General features: G+C 33.1%; 2 protein-coding genes across 2 annotated transcripts; one reads left to right on the forward strand and one right to left on the reverse strand.

Moving 5' to 3' along the window:
• Positions 1–2,320: 2,320 nt before the first annotated feature.
• On the reverse strand, positions 2,321–3,549 carry LOC137817414 (phosphoenolpyruvate carboxylase kinase 2-like). The gene is made up of 2 exons (XM_068620708.1): positions 2,678–3,549; positions 2,321–2,574 (listed from the first exon to the last, which is right to left on the reverse strand). The coding sequence occupies exons 1-2, from the start codon at positions 3,450–3,452 to the stop codon at positions 2,537–2,539; spliced, it is 813 nt and encodes a 270-aa protein (XP_068476809.1). The 5' UTR covers positions 3,453–3,549; the 3' UTR covers positions 2,321–2,536.
• Positions 3,550–7,172: 3,623 nt separating this feature from the next.
• Positions 7,173–8,296, forward strand: LOC137817413 (uncharacterized). Its single transcript, XM_068620706.1, has 3 exons — positions 7,173–7,398; positions 7,652–7,876; positions 7,959–8,296. The coding sequence occupies exons 1-3, from the start codon at positions 7,173–7,175 to the stop codon at positions 8,294–8,296; spliced, it is 789 nt and encodes a 262-aa protein (XP_068476807.1).
• Positions 8,297–23,178: the final 14,882 nt, after the last annotated feature.

Below are 23,178 nucleotides of genomic sequence, written 5' to 3' on the forward strand. Positions count from 1 at the left end.
TGAGACCCCGAGGAAAGGTACGCTGTTTCTAAATACTTAGACTAAAACTGATTTGATACATTGTATGCTCTCATTGACTTGATCGTCGGAGTGTGATCAACAGGTAGAGTCCTCTCTGTCCCAGCGGAACTGCGTTCCAGCAACAATAAGAGGAGACAAATCAAAATTGGAGTTCTCCATCCAGTCCAACCAAAGTCAACCGGCGAAAACATTTATAATGATAAATAACTTTACTAAGCTATTCAACAAAATTAATTGGAATAATTTAAAATAATGAAATACAAGTTAACTGGTTAGGTTACATGCATTTTCTATTTTTGCTGATAATTTAGATTACAAATGACATAAATATCACTCTCAACTTCTAATACTTTAAAATTAAATTGAAAAAAGACAAATTATGAAAATATTAATTTCTCTTTTCTTCACCAAACCATACACTTATGATTCGATGGTTTGATATTGAAAATACAGCCAAACCAAATCAAATTGATAATATATTGTGTTCTTTAATGAGTATTGTTTTCAAGTTATGTTTATTTTCTAAATGCAAATAAAATTTATTTATTGTAGTTAAACAATTGATTGAATTTGATTATGTTTTTAATTTGTATGGCACGTAAATCTTTATATTTATCAATTGCAATTATCTTGATTGTAACTTAGTTGGAGATCTAGTGTTATCTTATTGTAGCTGACATTTAAGTCTCTAAATTTTTAATTAATATAGTATATAATTAATTAATTTTCAAGATGATTATTTTAATATGAATTTATTATTATAATAATGTAATATTCGATAAAAGAAATACGTAATTTTTTTCTTTTAAATTCATTAATTGGTAATGTTTTCAAATAATGATGTATTTTATTAGGATTGCATAATTAATTTCAATTAAATCACACATATTTTTAAAAAAATATTTGAAAGTTTATACTTGTAGAGCAAAAATATAATTCACAAATGCCTCATCCTCAAACATAATACGAAAATGAAAAAAAATCAATTTTAGAGAAAAAGAATGTAGAACACAATTACGTGATTAAACTAATAGATGATGTGAAACCACTAGTCTATCTAACACATTTGGACCATATAAAAAACTTAAACTTAGATATGTCAACCAAATATTCACATTATTTTTAGAACTTTTAATTTTATCATCATTAATAAATGAACCAATTTTAATAATTTATGGATAGCATTGTTCAAGAGAGAAAATGTAATTTAATAAATACAATTAACTAAAATTGATGTTTCATTAATTCAATTTTTACATATAATAAAATCAATACCCTTATATAAAATATTATATTAATATATCTTAAAAATAACATTGATGGGAAGATGTTTTGCTTAAGTAAGCTCAAACTAAAGAGAGAAGATGTGAAAAAAAGATGTTCGCGTAAAGTAACATGTTTATTGTTTGAAGATATTTATTTTACATAACTTCTAATTGTTTTTTTATCACCCAAAATTTAATTGTAATATTTCGAAATTATCTCTTCACGAGTAATAGTAATATACTAAGATTAAGTGTAACGAGAATCATGTAAGCACTTAATTTTCAATTAATGTGACAAACAAATTACGCTAATACTGCTTCATAGCTATTCAAATTACATCTATACCCCCTTTTTCATTCTTTCTTATTGGGAATGTTTGTGTAATGTAAAAAAGAAATACATGTGTAATATTTTTAAACTTAAGGAAATATTTGGGTAATCTAAAGAGAATATAATGTGGTGTTTTTAAAATAAAGTGGACATTTTTATTTTATTTTAAAAATAACAAAAAAAAATGTTTTATAACACGAAATTTAAAACTTTACAACAGATAGAAATAAATTTTGATTATGTTCAGGTAAATAAATTAACTATTAAAAGATAGAAAATTATAATTTTACTCATGAAGATTTGTAAAATATTGATTTATTAATTTTCCGAAGTTATATGTTATTCTAATCTACTTCTGACCGATATTTTCTGTTGCAAAAGAATATTCATAAATAATCTTAACAATTAGAAGACTATCTTAACAACCAAAGACAAAAAGACAGTAGAATCCGCTAGAATTAATAGGAGTAATGGGTAATGTAAAAATTTAAAGAAAAATATTTTTTTATACTCCATAAATATTATATATTTTAATTATTTTTAATTTTAAAAAATATTTTAATATTTTACATTTTCTTTAATTAGATTTTTTTTAAGGTGAAAGTGAAGTAGGATGTGAAAATATTATAGTCTAGTTTTACAATTCCCAGAAAGAAAACAAGTGAAGAGAATTAGAACCATGTGAGTGGGATTTACAGAGATGTGTCACCAAATCAACACTTTGATATATATATTTATATTCAAGTTATATAGTTACACATCAAACCTTCTATTTTCACATAGCCACAGTAGGCAACTTGTTTCAAAGATACATTAAAAGGAAAATGAAACAAAGAAAAGAGGCAGGCTTTAAGTTGTATTTCTTCAACCTTCATCCAAAAGCCACAAGGCACAGTATATATATGTACAGAGAGAAGGATCAGTCAGTCTGTTCAGTAATGCTAAACCATTGGTGTCCTGTTTAAGAAAAATTTAAAAAACAAAAATAAAATCATAAGTTAACAATCCTTTAGACTGTAATTTCTGTAATCAACCAAATACTTGGTAAACCAAAACTTACTCAGAACTTGTTCAGCAGAGAACCTTCTAGAGACATCTCTGCACAACATTCTACGAAGGAGATCCTTGGCGGCAGGTGAAACAGAAGAAAAAACCCGGGTTGGGAATCTCAAACTGGAGTGCAGCACAGCTTCAAAAATCTCCACAGGGGAATCGCCTCGAAAGGGCAAAAACCCGGCCAACATTTGATACAAAACCACGCCGCCACTCCACACGTCCACTTTCTCGTTATAATCCCTTCCGGCGAGGATCTCGGGAGCCACATAAGGAGGCGTCCCCACCACCCCGCTCATCGGCTCGCCCTCTTTAAAAGTATCAGCCGAGCCGAAATCGGCTAGCTTCAGCCGATTCTCCTCATCGAAAAGAATGTTGTCGGGCTTTATGTCTCGGTGGGACACGCCGAGAAGGTGGCAGTGGGCCACGGCTTTCATGAGCTGCCACATCACCGAAGCAGCTTCGCGTTCCGGCATGACCTGGTGATGAAACTTGGGTTCGTAACAGAGGTCGAGAACCATGTGGAGGTGCGTTTCGTCTTCATAGAGGGTGTGAAGATTGACGATGTGAGGGTGAGGGGAGAGAAGCTGAACGATCTTGGCCTCAGTAAAGAGGCATTGAGTGTCCAGGGAGTCTCCGGCGGCACTTATGGCTACCTTGTCAATGGATTTAACGGCGTAGAACTCGCCAGAGTCCGCCGACGAGCACCGATACACGGTACCGAATCTTCCCCGGCCGATCTCTTCCGAAACGACGTAGTCTCGCTGGAGGTATTCACTCATCACTGTTAGCTGTTTTACTTGGTTTGATAGAAGTTAACAAAAATTGACGAAGAGGGGGTTTTATAAAGTTCATCGCTGGAGTGAGCATATAGAACTAGAATATTCTACTTTATGATAATGGAATAACTATCAAAATAAAATCGAATATCTGAGTTAGTTAGCCTACGGTTTTTTTTTTTCAATTACAGAACTATCCCTTTGACTGCCTTTTCTTCTCTTCTCAATTTTCAATCCTGCCAAATCTTAACGTAAATTTAAATAAATTCCTATAAATTTGTTATTTTTCATTTTTAATTTATTTGTTGAATAAGTATTTTCTTAATGATTTATTCGAGATATTAAATATATATTAATATTTGAATTTAATGTTTGTTGATTATTAAGTTTTTTAGAATTATAGAATGACTTTAAAATAATTTCTATAAAAAATTAATAAATTTATTAAATATCATGATATGCTATTAGGTAATAATAATAATAAAGTTCTTTATATTATTGATACATTCCACTTAAAATTTCTGTATAGTGTTAAAAATATTTTTAGGAAGTTTTATAGAAAAGTATAACATTATTATCTCTCTCTCTATATATTACTGAACATTTTTCTTTTCATATTTAAAGACTGCTCAGAAGATGAAAACAAAAATGATGGTAGAAGATTATGACTTTTATGGACCATTAACTAATTTTTGTTTATAAATATTTTGGAATGTTTATTCATATTTGTTTAGAAATAAAATAATTTTGGTTCGATCTCAATCAGAATTTTTCGAATACAAGTTTGTTTTAAAAAAACGTCACTTGAAAGTATATATTTGATTTCAAAAATATTTTTTAAACTTTCGAATATTCATTTTGTTTATCACAAGACAATCTTTAGCCAGTTTTTCCTTCTTCCGGGGATGCACTATAGTCGACTATGGATGTTCAGTGTCACCCTGTTTGGTTTCATAGGTGCATGTGGGTGAGAGAGGAGATGGTGAGAAAGTAGAGGGAGAAGTGGTTCTTGTGAGGAATGAAGAGAAAGGAGAGAATAGGGAAGGCAAGCCATATTAGAGATGATTAATTACCAATGTACCCTTCGTTTTTTTTTTTTTTTTGATTTCTTCTTCAGGTGGGTGCCTTCATGCAACGACAAAACTGCCACTGCCATGCACCTTTGCACTATTTACGCATGACATGAGATTCTTGACTTTGGTTCAGGAATCCTTTGACCAGACAGTGCATTTGAATGATATGAATGCAGGGTTGAAGTAGTTGGCTGCCTATTAATTGCTATTTGAGTTGTATATAAAATCAGTGCATTGAAACTTCATAATTCAGTGAAAGAAACTCAATAAATTGGGCTTGGAAAGGTTCTTAAGGAATCATAGTAGTAGGGGGTGACTTTCACAGTGGTTCTTTGATATGAGGTAAACATTGCCTTGGTTTTTATTTTTATATAATTAATTACGAGTGAAAAAGGAGGGAGTGAATAATCGATTATGGTGTAAAAGATAGTGGATAATCAATTATTTTTGTTGCATAATCGATTATCTGATATTTGTTTTTGGAGCATAATCGATTATGTCATATGTGTAAAACGTGGGGTAATCGATTATGTGTTACAATAGTCGATTATGTTGCTTTTTTAGGTGTATAAATAATTGATTATGTGTCTGAAATGCTTGGATAATCGATTATCCTGTTTTTATAACGCATAGCTTAATCGATTATGTTAAAGTATTTTCCAGAATTTTTTTAGTCTCTTCTTGTGCTGGTATTCTTCATCCTTAGTTGAATTGATCTTCCTCTACTTGTGTTCAAGGTTTTTTTTTATTTGTATTTTTTGTTTGTGGTTCAAATTTGTGGTTCAAATTTGTGGTTCAAATTTTTTTTTTATGATTATGGTTTTGTTATTAAATTTGTTTAGGGTTTATAGTAGTGATTTATGTTAATAAGTTAGTAAATTAATTTTGCCTTGTTTATGACATTTATCATTGTATTTTTGAAGATTTTAATTTTATGGAGAAATTTTTAATTTTAAATAATATGTTTAAATAGTAATTAATTTTATAAGATTTAATTGTTTATAAGAAAAATATTTATTTATTTAAAATGAATATTTTTACAAAATGGAAATAGAAATTTGTAATGTGTAGGGTTTTTATTTTTACATTTGACATAAATTATTAATCTTATAAATTACAAAATGAAAATAAATGTTTTAGTAACTAAAGAAAGCAGACAAAGTTTAGATAAGAAATTTATAGTAATAAATGTAGATAGTTATTATCTTTTAAACATTTAATTGTTTATCAAAATATATATTTATTTATTTAAAATGAATATGTTTACAGAATGGAAATAAATATTCGTAATTTGTAGGGTTTTTTTTTTTTATATTTGATATATAATGTTATAATTAAAAACATTATAAAAAATCTTGTAATAATTAAAAAAAACAGTAAAAGTTTAGACAAGAAATTTGATTTTTTAATAATAAATGTAGAAAGTTATTATTTTTTGAAAATTGAATTGTTTATAAAAAATAAAATTATTTATTTAAAAATAAAATTGTGACAGAATGGAAATAAAAAATTATAATATTTAGGGTTTTAATTTTTTTAGATTTAACATTATTTATTAATGTTATAATTAAAAACATTATAAAAAATGTTGTAGTAATTAAAAAAACAGTAAAAGTTTAGACAAAAAAATTTGATTTTTTAATAATAAATGTAGAAAGTTATTATTTTTTAAAAATTGAATTGTTTATAAAAAATAGAATTATTTATTTAAAAATAAAATTGTGACAGAATGGAAATAAAAATTATAATGTTTAGGGTTTTATTTTTTTTAGATTTAACATTATTTATTAATGTTATAATTAAAAACATTATAAAAAATGTTACAGTAATTAAAAAAACAGTACAAGTTTATAGAAGAAATATGATTTTTTTAATAATAATTGTAGATAGTTATTATTTTTTTGAAATTTGAATTCTTTTTAAAAAATAGAATTTTTTATTTAAAAATAAAATTTTGACAGAATGGAAATAAAAATTTCTAATGATTAGGGTTTTTTTTTATTTGACATAAATTGTTACTGTTATAATTAAAAACGTTAGACAAAATGATATAGTAATTAAAAAAAAAACAGTAAAATTTAGACAAGACATAAGTTTTTTTAATAATAAATGTAGATAGTTATTATTTATTGAAATTTTAATTGTTTATAAAAAATAGAATTTGTTATTTTAAATTAACATTTTTAATTTTTAGGGTTTTTTTTATACATTTGACATAAATATTTGAAATTTGAATATTTGTATATACTTATATTTGTTATGATATTATTTTATTTGTTTATATTTATTTGTTTTTTATTAAATTATAATATTAAAAAATATAATTTCTGTATATATTTATATAATTTTTGTTATATTACAGAAATTAAATGATATAGTAATTTATAATAAAATTTTGATTAAAATTAATTAAAAATAGGTTTTAGGATCATTGTATTGGTGTATTTTTACATTGAAACGGTCACCGTGTTCGGTATGAATTCAGAAAGGCATTATGACGAGGCAGAGATGATAGATTTTGAGGAAACAATTGCAATTTATGACGATCTTGTTGCGGCGAACATGAATTTAATTTCCAAAATCCTACTAAAGGTGCATCAGTGATCATCCTTTGTATTTGTTACGCACGGTGCCTACTAGAAGCAACTCTATGAGTGAGTTCCAACTACAAAAAGAGCGTCGCAGGCAAGAATTGATAAAGTACTTGGTTCACACTGAACAATCTCGTGATATTATTCGCATGGGACCGAAAGCTTTCATTCAATTATTTCAACGAATATGGACAACTGGACTTGTTAAAGATGCATATCGATCAACCGTGGAAGAACAACTAGCGAAATTTCTGCACATTATTGGGCATAATGTGAAGAATCAAAGTGTGTCATTCTTTTTCCATCGGTTTGGAAAAATAGTTTCCGTCACTTTCATAATATTTTTATTGCAATTTTAAGGTTGGAGGGGGAATTCTTAATTCAACCAAATGGAACGGTTGTAGAACCACACATCCTTAACAACAGTTGATTTTTCCCCTACTTTAAGGTTTGTTGATGATAACATTACTTTAAATTATGTCTAATGTCTTATTTATTTTGTGTTTAATTAAAGTTATGAAATTTGGTTTACATTAAGATTGTTTAGGGGCCATAGATGAGACTCATGTACGTGTTAAGGTTGCACGTGCTAATGCACCTCGTTTTCGAGAGAGAAAAGATTGGTCAACCCAAAACATATTTGTAGGTTGTGACTTTGACATGAAGTTCACATATGTCCTGGCTGGTTGGAAAGGAACTGCCTCCGATTCAAGGATATTGAAAGATGCTTTGGTACGAGACGATCCTTTGGTTATTCCAGAAGGTTAGTTTTAGGGGATTGGGTGTGCAGAACAATTAATAGGTTGTCGTAGTATATACTAATGCAACTTTCCACAACTTTGTAGGAAAATACTATCTTGGTGATGCAGGTTTTATGTTAAAACCAAATATAATAACACCTTATCGTGGGGTTAGATATCATTTGAAAGAATATTCGCGAAAAGGGCCACAAAATGCTAAAGAGTTGTTTAATCTTCAACATTCTTCACTTAGAAATGTAATTGAGAGAACATTTGGGGTGCTGAAAAAACGATTTCTAATTTTAGGAAGTGGGACTGAGCCACATTATGATGTCGATACTATGACAAAAATTGTTTTAGCTTGTTGTATTCTGCATAACTTTCTTCGCAGGGTCGACAATTATGAGTCTTTGATTGAAGAAGTAGATCATGAATTGTTATAAGAATATGTACAACCAACCCCTACCCATGCTCGTGAACATGATTATAGGCTAGGGTGTCATATTAGAGACACTATAGCAAACAAAATGTGGCAAGATTATGTAAACAATTAATTTTCTGAAATAATATAATTTCTATTTTGTTCCAATCCTTGTCATCCTAACTTTATTTAAGTAAATTAGATGGATCACGGGAAGAATGTTGCTCCAGATTCATTAGATGGTTTGAGAGGGTTCACTAAGTGGACGACAGAGATGGACTTAATTATGCTAAATGCAATGATTGAAGAGGTTCGTCGAGGTTGCAGAATTAACGGTAGCTGGACCAGTCAAGGATATACTAACATTGTTATGACTCTACACGAAGTTGGATTATCGGCGATTAAGAAAAACCATGTAAATATCGTCAAAAAAGCCTCAAGGACAGGTGGAGGGAAGTACATGACTTGTTTGATGGATTGAGTGGTTTCGCATGGAACTAGACCACCCTCCGTTTTGAAGCGGAGGACGAAGTTTGGAATGACTTGATCAAGGTACGATCATAAGTATATGCTAAATGTAATAGATTTCACTGCACATTCGCCCATAATGTACTAATATGTGACATCTATGTAGGTTAAACCATCTGCGGCGAAATGGCGTGTCAATCCCATTCGCCATTATAACCTAATGGAGGAGTTGTGGTCTAATGACAAAGCCACCAGAAGTCGGGTCAGGATAACCTGTGATGTGAGTTGATTTTAGGATTGTTCATTTGTTTGGTGACACTTTACTTAGATTTAGATTTTAAGACAATTAATGGTGAAAATGAATGAAAAATATAGGTGCGGAATTTAAGCAAACACAAGGTGAGCATGAATATGGACAAAATTGAAAACAAGGAAGCAAAAACAAGAAGAAGACATATTTTGGAATTAAAATTGGAATGGAAATGGAATGGAAAAAGATGAGGGAAAGGAAACTTGGGAGATATGGAATTGTGAATGGAGCACGCTACTTGGATGGTGAATTAAATCCAAGATAAGTGTAGATGTCGCCACTTGAGAGCTCACAACACTCACAAGATAAGACCAATTTTAGGAGGAGATTCACTCACTCACAATTAGTAACTTTACTCTTCATTCAACATATCAATACATAAGGTAGGCCTCCCTATTTATAGATTTAGGAGCCTTGGAAAAGAAGAAAAAAGGATAAAATAGGAAAAGGGAAAAAGTGGGGAGCCATAGGGTTTGACTAAGTCAAATCCGTATTCTAGGCTTATCCTTCTAGAAACTAGGTCAAAATGCCTTCAAATGGGCTAAGAACAAGCTAGAATGCTACCCACACCCCCTACTATGCTAAAGACACTTTATTCTAGCTTATTTATACTATTTGGACCCCTACAAATGAGCCTAACTTATTTACAACATTTTCTAATTATTTAAGAAGACTAGTAGGAATAACTTCAAGTGCTCTGGACCTTGTCCATTCCTCCTATTGATGAGGTCTTCCTTTGATTGTTGAGATGACCCTTTAAAGTTGACATCCTTGGTCATCTTCTTGTGGACTTGGTTTTGGAGTCTTTGTGGGTTTATATCAGTTTGTGACATCAATTCACCTCCAAACATAAGTAATTTCAGTGTCAACATTGACGACAATAATATGGATTATATAACCGAGCAACCAAACTTTGAAGAGGTAGATGACTATGTCCCACGGTCACCTGCTCCCCATATTCAATCAAGTGAGACTCCTTCTGACACTCCCTCAAACACTCCTTCTATGCGTTCTGCATTGTCTGCGGCCACATCCTCGAATAAAAAAGAAAAGGGCCCACCATGGACGAAATTGATGAACATTTTGCTTTGTTGAATACAAATCTTCAACAATGTGTTTCGTCAATGAAGGATGGAAATCAGAATTCCTTTGAGTTGGTTAACATTGCTCGTGCACAAGCAACCGCAACACAAGATATAACTGCGGAAATTAGACGAAGAAACGACTTATATGCTGCACATGTACACCATCATCGTCGCCATGCATCATACCAATACTGATATTTGGGCAATGTTGGTGGAGCTTAACATTCAGGATGAAAAGGTCATGGATCAATACTACGAGTTTTTATGTAAGCATCCCGGAAGAGTTAAACAACTATTTGGGATGCCATATGAGCGTTGCATGACAAAGTTGTTTGCATTTATGACTAGGCATTGATTTTATATCTCTACGTCGACGTTACCTTCATGTCTTTCAATTACATGTTGTCCTTTTATTTCATTTGACTTATTCTGTAATTTGTCTGTATTTGTTTATTATTGGACAATTAGGATAAGAACTTTTAATATTCTACCTTAGGACTTTTAGTATTGTATTTTCATTGGCCATGTAATATTTTCTTTGTGAAGTTGTACTATTGTGTTTGATAACACCTACCATTATGTTTATGATGTTATGTTAACTTTTGTTTAATTATATATTGTAGAAATTGCATTATACATGACATCATCATTCCAGAAACGTAATAGAACCCATAAGGGTAAAGCTCCAGCAGAAGATGTTGCCATTCCTCCTCAGCCAGCAACGATGATTGAACAAGTTCTTGATTATTCAAGATACTTTAGTACAAGACGTCAAATGGTGGTGTTTGAAAAAATGTTTCACACAAGACCAGTATTATCACCAAAAGTTATGCATACTGCATTTTTTGCTGCTCCATGATTTAAATTGGCAAGGTTTACTGTAAGAATTGATGGCTTAAACAAGAGCGGGGGGGGGGGGGAGGGTTGAATTGTTTATCAAAGATTTTCGCAAAGATTGATTAAGAATGAACCTTTATCAAACAATCACAAGAAGCAATTAAGGAAAGCAATCAAACAATGATACATACTGTTTACAAAATTTTAACCAATTGAAATTACGTTTTAATCGGTTGTTTATATCAACACCAAAAGCAGAATTAAAATAAACAGTTATAAGGAGTTTGAGATAGAGAGACTACACAACAAATTTTATACTGGTTCACTCAACTTTGAGCTACATCCAGTTCTGAGAACAACCTCTGAGTTCTACTAGTAATCACTCACAAATTACAACACACAACCACAAAGAGGTTATTAGAATGTATGGCTTTAAACTAGAGGGGGGGGGGGGGGAATGGTTTAAAGGGTGTTTTTGAAAACTTTTTAGGATAGAATGAAATTCTTTGCAAGAAACCAGATTTAGGAATTCAGTTTGCCAAGAATAAAGCTCAAAACAGAAAAGCAACAGAAAAACAATCGGTTGTTTCGCAGAAACAATCAGTTGTTTATATCAGTAAAAATAACAACAACTGAAATTAAAAAGTTTATGGAAGAGAGAAATGCACAAACAGTTTATACTGGTTCACTCTTAACCAGCTACATCCAATTTCCCAGAAACCACTGGGGAATCCATTAGGTAATCAAATCCAGATTACATACACACACCACCAAAGAAGTGACCTTGATCCCCTGAAGACACACACTTCCTTTGGCTCAGCACACACTCCACCAAGAATGTTGATCTTGACAACCTCAAGAGCACACAACCCTTCTTGGCTTTACAACACCAGAATGTACACAATTTACAGAACGAATTACACAGTTACAGAATAAACTAAAATCAATACAGAGTAATCCTATTACATTTCTCTCTTGAATAACCAAAGCTCAAGTGAAAACTCAAATGCTTGAAAACTCTTTGAAAGACTCAAATCTGTTTTTTTTTCTTGTTTTTTGTTATAAAACATTAACAAACTATTTATAGTATTCAAATATTGGTCAAAGCATTTAAAGCAGGAGCGTATTCAGTTATGAAATCAATTAAAGCTCTTTTAAAAAAAAAAAATTGTTTATGTTAGGATTCCAAACAAACAATCAGTTGAAATAGCAAATCAATCGGTTGTTTTGGTTTGACAACAAGTCAACCATCCAAAACAGTTTTCAAACTTTTTCAAAAACACTTAAGTATAAAACAATCGGTTGTTTCGACAAAACAAAAGGTTGTTTTTCACTTAGTTTTGAAAAACACTTTAAACTTAAAAGATTTGAAAAAACTTAAGCTTTATATTTAACAAAGAGTGGATTACAAATATAATCTACCCCAGATCCTATTCTAAAGCACCTCAGCAACATCAAACACCTCCAGCCTTCCATCAAACGCTTAGGATTTGGATTCTTCAAAGCTTGAACACACTTGATTTAACAATCTCCCCCTATTTGATGAAGACAAATCCCTGGTTGCTTATGATGGACTTGATTGAATCTGAAGCAATTCCTGCAAAAACAACATATATACAATCCAGTGTTTCCTACAACAGCAGGTTAGTTTTTCAAAATTGAAAACAATATACCAGACGAACAATCGGTTGTTTGCACGAAAAATCAGTTGTTTCTGTCAGCAGAAGCAAAAACAGTTTTGATATAAGATATTTTAGCAGATTTAAAACACTTTTTCAAAGAAAGACACACAAGAACCAATCAATTCTCCCTCTATTTGTCTTCACAAATAGACTACAATAGGTATAAAACAATTTTTAGGAAAGATTTTGAGAGTCAAGAATGCCTAACTCATTTCTAAAAAAGAAGAACCTTTCTTTTGGTAGTGGTTTTGTGAAAATATCAGCCAGTTACAGTTTTGTCTCAATGAACTTCACTTCACAGTCTCCATTGTTCACATGATCCCTTATGAAATGATGGCGAATCTCAACGTGCTTAGTTCTTGAGTGTTGAATCTTATTTTTGGTAAGATTTGTGGCACTTGTGTTGTCACACATCAAGGGAACCTTGCTAATCTTCAATCCAAAATTTGCAAGTTGCCGTTTAAGCCAGAGAATTTGTGCACAACAGCTTCCAGCAGCAATGTATCAAGCCTCTGTAGTAAAGAGAGTCACATAAGCTTGCTTCTCACTATGCCATGAGATGAGACTTGAACCAAGAAGATGACAAGTACCACTTGTGCCTTTTCTGTCTAGCTTACATCCTGTAAAATTAGAATCTTAATAGCCAATTAAATGTATAGGAGAATGAGAAGGATACCATAGACCAACATTTTTTGTTCCTTTGAGATATTTCAGAATCCTCTTTGCAGCTTTGAAGTGGGATTCCTTTGGATTTGCTTGATATCTTGCACAAAGACATACCGTAAACATTATGTCCAGTCTACATGCTGTTAGATAGATCAAAGAGTCAATCAAACCTCTATATTTTATTTGATCTACCCCTTTTCCAGCAGCATCTGCATCCATATAGCAGCTTGAGGGCATAGGTGTGCTTGCTTCCTTGCAACTTTCCATTTCAAATTTCTTGAGAATTTCTTTACAATACTTTGATTGGCATAGAAAGATTTCATCCTTTGTTTGCTTGACCTGCAATCCAAGAAAGAAATAAAGTTCTCCCATCATAGACATTTCAAAATCACCTTTCATAGCTGCCACAAATTCTTCACACAAACTATCTTGTGTAGCACCAAAGATGATGTCATCAACATAGATTTACACAAGGATAATTTTATAATTTGACTTTTTGATGAAGAGTGTATTGTCAATCATTCCCCTTTCATAACCATGTGACAAAAGGAAGTTGCTCAGCCTTTCATACCACTGCCTTGGAGCCTGCTTAAGACCATACGAAGCCTTTTTCAGCTTGAAGACATGATTAGGGTGTTGATGATCTTCAAAGCCCAGTGGTTGATCCACATACACTTCCCCATTGATGTAGCCATTGAGAAAAGCACTCTTGACATCCATTTGAAAGAGTTTAAATCCACTTATACATGCAAAAGCTAGCAGCAACCTCACAACCTCCAATCTTGCTACAGGAGCAAAGGTTTCCCCATAGTCAATTCCCTCCTCTTGATTGTAGCCTTTGGCAACTAGCCTTGCCTTGTTCCTTGTGATCATACCATCCTCATCCAGTTTGTTTCTGAAGACCCATTTCGATCCAATGATGTTTATCTCAGTTGTTTTAGGGACAAGAAATCATACCTCATTTCTTGCAAACTGATTCAACTCTTCATGCATAGCTTTAACCCACTTTTCATCCTTGAGAGCTTCTTCAATTGACTTTGGTTCAATTTGAGAGACAAAAGTAGTGTGTCTGTAGAAGTTTGAGATAGAGCTACGTGTAGAAAACTCTTCTTTATCTGCCCAATGATGTTCTCCACTGACAGATCTCTTGGAATCCTCCATTCTTTGGGCAACTCACTCTGTTGTAAAATTTCAATCGGTTGTTTCGAGCAATCAACGGTTGTTTTTCTGCACAGAAGTCCAGCTTCTCCAAACTGATGTTCTTCTCATCCTCTTCAGCACTGTTCTTTGAGATTTGAATCCTTTTGCGATCCACTTCATCAAAGACCACGTGAAGAGACTCTTCTACAGTCATTAGCCTTTTGTTGTAGATCCCATATGCATGACTATTTAGGGAATAACCAATAAAGATTCCATGATCAACTTTTTCATTAAATTTCCCTAGGTTTTCCTTTCCATTGTTTAGAACAAAACAACTGCAATCGAAAACTCTGAGGTGATTGATGTTTGGTTTCCTTCTATTGAAGAGTTCATAGGGAGTCTTCTTCAAGATTGGCCTTATTAGCACTTTATTCATCACATAACAAGAGGTGCTAACAAGATCAACCCAAAAGTACTTGGGTAGAGAAGATTCACTTAGCATTGTCCTTGCTAATTCTTCAAGGTATCTGTTCTTCCTTTCCACTACACCATTCTATTGTGCAGTTCTTGGAGTTGTCAAATTGTGCAGAATTCCCATCTTTTCACAGAAATTGCTGAATTTCTCATTTTGAAATTCCCCTCCATGTGTTAGAATATTTGACTTTAAACTAGAGGGGGGGGGGGTGAATTGTTTAAAGAGGGTTTTCAAAAACTTTTAAGTCAAGAATGAAATTATCTCCAGAAACAAATGATAAAGAATTCAGTTGCCAAAAACTAAAGCAAAAAGCAACTGCACCAGAAAAACAATCGGTTGTTTCGTAGAAACAATCGGTTGTTTATACCAGTTTGCAAATATCAAAACTGAATTTAAAGAGTTAAGGGATAGAGAAAATGCACACAGAGATTTATACTGGTTCACTCTAAACCCATAGCTACATGCAGTCTTCTCAAAAACCACTGAGGAACACCACTAAGCAATCAAACCTAGATCACTTACAACACAATCAAGAAAGTGACCTTGATCCCCTCAAGACACACACTTCTCTTGGCCAACACACCAACACTAAGAATGCTGATCTTGATCCCCTCAAGAACACACAACACTTCTCAGCAAACACACAAAGATTCTTGTTCAACAGATACAAGGATTACACATGTTACAGAAGCAAATCTGAAATCAATACAAGTAGAAATCCTATCTCACACACTTTGATCAATCTCAATCTCTAAGCAATCTCAACTCTTTGAAAAACTCAAAATCAGTGAAAAACTCAAATCTGTTTTTCTGTATATATCAAAGTTGTTGTTTGTTATCAAATCTTAACAAACTATTAATTGCATTTAAAGATTGGTCAAAGCATTTAAAGAATGAAGCGTAATAAGTTAAAATCATTTAAAGCTCAGTCAAAACAAAAACCATTTTCTGTTATGGTACCAAAACAAACAATCGGTTGTTTCCTCGAATCAATCAGTTGTTTTGGTTTTAACAGCTCAACCATTTGAAAAACAGTTTTCAATCTTTTCTAAAAACACCTAAGTATAAAACAATCGGTTGTTTCGACAAAACAATCGGTTGTTTTTCACTTAGTTTGAAAAACACTTTTCTTTTAAAAAGATTGAGAATGCCTATGCTTTGGATTCAATTAAGAGTGGATTACAAAACTCAATCTACCCAAGATCCTATCTAAGAAAACTCAGCAACAGCAAGCACATCCTAGCCTTCAACATCCTTCAAAGGGTTTTGGATTCTTCAAATCTTGAACACCACTTTGTTCAACAATCTCCCCCTATTTGATGAAGACAAATCCCTGATGCTTGTGTTGTACCTGATTGAATCTGAAGCAGTTCCTGCAAAACACAGTTTTAAGCAAAACACAACTTCTGATATTTGGTTAGCACAAAAACAAATATAGAAATTTTGAACATAATATTAGAGCAAACAATCAAACAAAATATAGGAGCAAAAACCTATAAGGTTTTACTCATCCAAACTATTTTGCAGAAGAAAAACTTAAACACCTTAAACACAACATATATCTCCCCCTATTTGTCTTCACAAATAGACAAAAAGAAGAGATGAGAAAGATAACTGTTCTTAGTACAACAGATTTAAAACAACAAAAGCAGAAAGAATAGAAAACTCATACAACCACCAAAAACAATCGGTTGTTTCGATACATCAACCAGTTGTTTTTCTTCATTCATAATCATCAGCATATTGAAGATCAAAGATTTGGTTTTGTACTGCTTCAATCTGTTCATCTAGAGTCATGAAACGTGCACCCATACTGTCAAACCTATTATCAATCCTCTGGAAATTGCTGACACAAAGATCATGGAGATTCCTTTGATTCTCCGCAAAGCTATCAAGCCTATTCATCATGAGTTCTTCAAAAGAAGACATGGATTGCATTCTTTCTTCTTGATTTCCAGCACCAACACTTGGTCCAGCATCTTGATGTGCTTTAGGTAGATCTTCATGTTGAAAATCCATATCAGCAGGTTCATCTTGTTCATGATCAGCAACAACACTAGATTAGGCTCCAAAGTCACCATCTTTGCTAATCCATTTGCCACCTACTTTGGTGAAACCCATTTTGCTGAGAGATCCATTGTTCAACTCTTAAGTTGACTTGACCAACTCAGATGTTTCATCCTCTAGGTTCACTTCAAAATAGTGCAGAAATTTAGAAATCAAAACAGCATATGGATAACGATAGTCACTTAACCTCATTGCCTTTTGCATGTGCTCTTTGATGATGTGTATCCAATTAATTCTGATCTTCTTCATAATGCAGAAGATGTACACCAGATCTTCCTCAGTGAGAACATAATGATTGCTTCCCCTTGGAGTTAGAATCCAAGTCACAATGAGGGCTAGCAACCTTCCATCAAGCCTTAAGCCACCAACCGAACAAGTATTAACTTGTGCATTTTGGTTCTTCAAGCAGCTCTTGTAGTATTGAACTTTGTTGAAGTCCTCCACTACACCAAGGTTCCCTTTGTTAATTCTGAGGCCTGAGTACTTTAGACCAGCTACAACAGTCCACACTTCATGTGTAATCTCCATATCTACACCTTTTACATGAGAAACAAGGTTGTTTCCCTCAAACTTGAGATTTGTGTAGAAAACCCTTATTAAATTTGGGTAGATGTTCCCCTTCATCTCCAAGAACTTTCTGAGAGATTGATCTTTGAGCAGCCTCCTTACATTATCCAGCTTTTGAATTTTCATCCAATCAAAGCACACAACCTTGGGGTTGTTTATCACTTTGGTGCTAGTTTCAAACCTATATCTCTCAATTAGATCATTGTCTCCAGAAAACCATCCTTCTAGCCTTCCTTCAGACCTTACAGCTCTGGATTTTACTCTTTTGAGGTGGGAGGAGTTGAATCCATGATGGCAGAGATGAACAACAGAGAAAAGCTCACTCACAGATTTTGCAAGAGATGTTGCAAGAGATGTTCTTGTAGAAGATCAACTGCAACAAATTTTATAGCACAAACAGAATCATAAAACATTTACTGACATGAGTGGGTACCAGATTTTCAGAGAGAGAGAGGACTTGACCATGCCCTACACAAAACGTCAGAAAAAATAGAAAATCACATGGTCTTCACATGTGATCTTTGACTAGTCATTAAGACTCTTGAATTTCCAAGATTTTGGAATATATTCCTTTATGACTGTTGTAACTTCTCTCTGAACGTGATCAACTTTCAACACAGGTCCATTGACCAAGGATTCTCTCTTTAATTTGATCTACAATGGATAGAAAATCAAAATAGAAATTAAATTGGTTTCTTCACAGTGCTGTCAGACTCAAAACAATCGGTTGTTTAGAGAAAACAATCAGTTGTTTTTCTGCAGCAGTAAACTTATTTTGAATATTTAAGCATGAGCAGAAATAGATCAAAGCAAATGAAATTTAACACTTTAAGAAGATTATTCAAACATGTAAAAGAACTTAAAAACAGAGATTAATAACAGAGATAAGGAATGTCTTATCCTTTGTGTTGTTCTTTCAATGAGCCATGTACTTAGAGATGAAGAAGCCTCATTTTGACTGTTGAGGGTTTTTGGATATATACAGAACATTGATTCAGCTTTAATGTTGGTCTTTTTCTTCAAAAGGTTTGATCAGATGACTCAGTCCTTCACACTTCTTTAGATTTCCTGCACAAGCATGAGTTCAAGCAACAAGATTTGACCCCTTCACAAATGTATTTCTTTTTCTCATTTGGAACCTCACATTCTTTAGGAATCCATTTCATGTAGCCTTTAGGAACATAAAACTTTCTTATTTTGTAGAATCTAACCGAATGGCCCTTCTTCATGCAATAAAAGCATGTAACAACCGGTTGTTTTGATTTAACAATCGGTTGTTTTACTGGCTTTCTTAAATTTTTTTTTGAAAACTTATCTTGTTAGTTCTGTGGATTGAAACCTAAACTAGCCTTTCCAAAAACACAGCTTTTAGATGCCAAGACATTCTCAAAGCTAGATTTCCCTTTTGAAAGCTTGTCCACAGTGTCAACAAGATAATGAACCTTTTTCTCAAGATTTTCACAATTTTCGCAAATGAGAGTGTCACACTTGCAAGAAGAATTTTTGAAATGTGTTTCCAGATTTTTGAAATCATTTTTAGATTTTTCAATCTCATCTTCAAGTGATTTCACTCTCTTTTCCAACCAGCTATTGAGTTCTTTCAATTGGTTGTTTGAAAGCACCAATCGATTAGCTTCATCGTGAGTTTCTTGAAAAACTTCAAGCAATTCACTATAATTTTGTTCATTTAAAGAAGCACATGAACTTACCTCACTTAAGCTACATGATTCATCATTATCTTCAGCAATCAAACAGATGTTTGCTTTTCATCTTCACTTGATGATGATAGCTCATTTTCATCCCAAGCTATGTAGGCTCTCTTTGTCTTGCCTTTCTTTTCCTTGTAGCTAGGCTTTTTCTCCTTGCTCTTGTTTGGACAATCTGCCTTTATATGACCTTGCTCACCGCAGCCAAAACAAGTATAGTTATTGGAATTAAAATAATTTGATTTCTTGTTTCTATACCTATCTTTGTTGTTGTCCTTGTCGCGGTTCATCTTCAAGAATTTGCTAAACTTTCTTGACAGCAAGCTAAGGTTTTCCTCATCACTATCATCGTTGGATTCTTGTTTGCCTTTATGCTTGGAAGCTTTTAAGGCTATGCTCCTTCCATGCTTGTCCTCGCTTTCTTGAACATTGAGTCGATTCATCTCTAACTCATGTTCCCTAAGCTTACCAAACAAAGAAGCCATACTCAAGGATGTTAGATCTTTAGATTCGGAAATAGCAGTTACCTTGGGTTGCCATGTTCTATCAAGACATTTCAACATCTTGATGTTTAGCTCTTCCTTTTCAAAGGTCTTGTCAAGGCTCATTAGATGATTGATGAAGTGCGTGAATCTTTTGTGCACCTCAGCAATTGTTTCACCTTTGAGCATTTTGAACATCTCATACTCTTGGATTAGAGTATGCTTCCTAGCTCTCTTCACCTCATTTGTACCTTCATGAGTTACCTCCAAGGTGTCCCACATCTCTTTTGATGATTTGCATTGAGAGACCCCGAAAAACTCATCTGAAAATTTTTGGCAATGCAATCGAATTTGGCCTTCTTGCTTTCTGAATCAGTCTATTGAGACCAAGGCTTTTCAATGGAGGATCTATCTTTTTCAAACTTTGGGATAAAAGGACCATTTTCAATTGCATCCCAAATTCCTTTGTCAAGTGATTCCATAAAGATTTTCATTCTCACTTTCCAAAATTGGTAGTTCAAACTACAAAACAGAGGTGGTCTGTTGATTGAAGCACCGTCCCCACAAGGTAGTCTATCAGGCATAAAAAAGATTTTTGGATCAACTTGAATAACTTTCAAGAACCAAGCTCTTGATGCCAATTGTTAGAATATTTGGCTTTAAACTAGAGGGGGGTGGGGTGAATTGTTTAAAGAGGGTTTCTGAAAACTTTTAAGTCAAGAATGAAATTATCTCCAGAAACAAATGATAAAGAATTCAATTTGACAAAAACTAAAGCAAAAAGCAACTGCACCAGAAAAACAATCGGTTGTTTCGCAAAAACAATCGGTTGTTTCGCAGAAACAATCGGTTGTTTATACCAGTTTGCAAATATCAAAACTGAATTTAAAGAGTTAAGGGATAGAGAAAATGCACACAGAGATTTATACTGGTTCACTCTAAACCCATAGCTACATGCAGTCTTCTCAAAAACCACTGAGGAACACCACTAAGCAATCAAACCTAGATCACTTACAACACAACCAAGAAAGTGACCTTGATCCCCTCAAGACACACACTTCTCTTGGCCAACACACCAACACTAAGAATGCTGATCTTGATCCCCTCAAGAACACACAACACTTCTCAGCAAACACACAAAGATTCTTGTTCAACAGATACAAGGATTACACATGTTACAGAAGCAAATCTGAAATCAATACAAGTAGAAATCCTATCTCACACACTTTGATCAATCTCAATCTCTAAGCAATCTCAACTCTTTGAAAAACTCAAAATCAGTGAAAAACTCAAATCTGTTTTTCTGTATATATCAAAGTTGTTGTTTGTTATCAAATCTTAACAAACTATTAATTGCATTTAAAGATTGGTCAAAGCATTTAGAGATTGAAGCGTAATCAGTTAAAATCATTTAAAGCTCAGTCAAAACAAAAACCATTTTTCTGTTATGGTACCAAAACAAACAATCGATTGTTTTCTCAAATCAATCGGTTGTTTTGGTTTTAACCGCTCAACCATTTGAAAAACAGTTTTCAATCTTTTCTTAAAACACCTAAGTATAAAACAATCGGTTGTTTTTCACTTAGTTTGAAAAACACTTTTCTTTTAAAAAGATTGAGAATGCCTATGCTTTGGATTCAATCAAGAGTGGATTACAAAACTCAATCTACCCAAGATCCTATCTAAGACAACTCAGCAACAACAAGCACAACCTAGCCTTCAACATCCTTCAAAGGGTTTTGGATTCTTCAAAGCTTTAAGACCACTTGGTTCAACACCATGATCACTCTTTATTGAGCCAATGTTGTTGTTCTTTGTGTTTTGCAACCTTCTTGAAGGCAGAGAAGGCATCACTTTTTGATTCCAAGAAGAGAGTCCAAGTGAACCTAGAAAAGTCATCCACAATAACAAGAGCATAATAGTTGCCACCAAGGCTCATGGTTCTTGAGGGTCCAAAAAGATCCATGTGAAGTAGCTCAAGGGGTTTTAAAGAAGAAACAACATTTTTTATTTTAAAAGAGTTTTTCACTTGTTTCCCCTTTTGGCATGCTTCACAAATATGGTCCTTCTCAAACTTGAGCTTGGGCAGCCCAATCACAAGATCTTTTGATATTAATTTGTTTAAGTGATTCATGTGAATGTGAGCAATTCTTCTATGCCATAGCCAAGACTCATCATGCTTAGAAAGAAGGCAACAATTAGAACAAGGAGAAGAGATATCCAAGAGATAAACATTATTGATTCTCTTACCAATCAACATTACCTCTTTTGAGTGGGGAAGATAGATTTCACATGAGTTTGTCTTGAAGATCACTTGATATACTTTGTCACACAATTGACTAATGCTTAGCAAGTTGTGCTTTAAGCCTTCTACATAAAGAACATCATGGATAATCAAGATATCTTTGTCTCCTATGGATCCTCTTCCAAGAATCCTTCCCTTGTTGTTGTCTCCATAAGTTACATGGCCTTCTTGCTTAAAGGAGATGCTTAGAAACTTTGATTTATCCCCAGTCATGTGCTTTGAGCACCCACTGTCCAGATACCATTGCTGCATGCTCTTTTTCAAGGTTTCCTACAAAGTAGATTTTCAAGTACAAAGATTTGGACCCCTTATGAATGTTGGTCCATTTTGTTTACATTCATCATTTAAAGCTTTACAACATTTGGGAATCCACTTCAGGAAACCTCTAAGAATAACATATTTCCTGATTTTACAGAATCTGACAGAATGACCTCTTTTCATGCAATAAAAGCATGTAACAACCGGTTGTTTCGACAAATCAATCGGTTATTTTTCTGGCAGTTTTGAAAATGACTTTTGAAAATTTATCTTGCTTGTTATGTGGATTAAAACCTAATCTTGCTTTTCCAAAAACACAATTTTGAGATGCCAAGACATTCTCAAAGTTGGATTGACCTTTTGAAAGCTTATCCACAGTTTTAACAAGATAATGAACTTTCTTTTCGAGATTTTCACAATTTTCACAAATAAGAGTGTCACACTTGCAAGAAGTGTTTTTGTAAACGATTTCAAGGTTTTCAAAATCTGTTTTTGAATTTTCCAATTTTTCTTCCAGTGTTTTGACTCTATTTTCAAGCCAGCTGTTCATTCCCTTTAACCGGTTATTCAAGAGGGCCAATCTGTTAGCTTCTTCATGTGTTTCTTGAAAAGCTTGAAGCAGTTGACTGTAATTTTCAGTATTTGAAGAATTAGAGGAACTTACACTGCTTGAATCATCTTCCTTTTTGGCCATGAAGCAGAGGTTGAGGGTTTTTCGATTTTTCCTCCTTTTCCTTCTTGTTTGACTTCTTGTCTTTACTTCCTTTGATTCAATGATGTTTCCATGAGTAGCTTTGAGTGTGTCCCACATTTCTTTGGCAGATTTACATTCTGATATCCTGAAAAATTCATTAGA

The sequence above is a fragment of the Phaseolus vulgaris genome, unplaced genomic scaffold (genome assembly GCF_000499845.2).
Source record: "Phaseolus vulgaris cultivar G19833 unplaced genomic scaffold, P. vulgaris v2.0 scaffold_48, whole genome shotgun sequence".
NCBI lineage: Eukaryota > Viridiplantae > Streptophyta > Magnoliopsida > Fabales > Fabaceae > Phaseolus > Phaseolus vulgaris.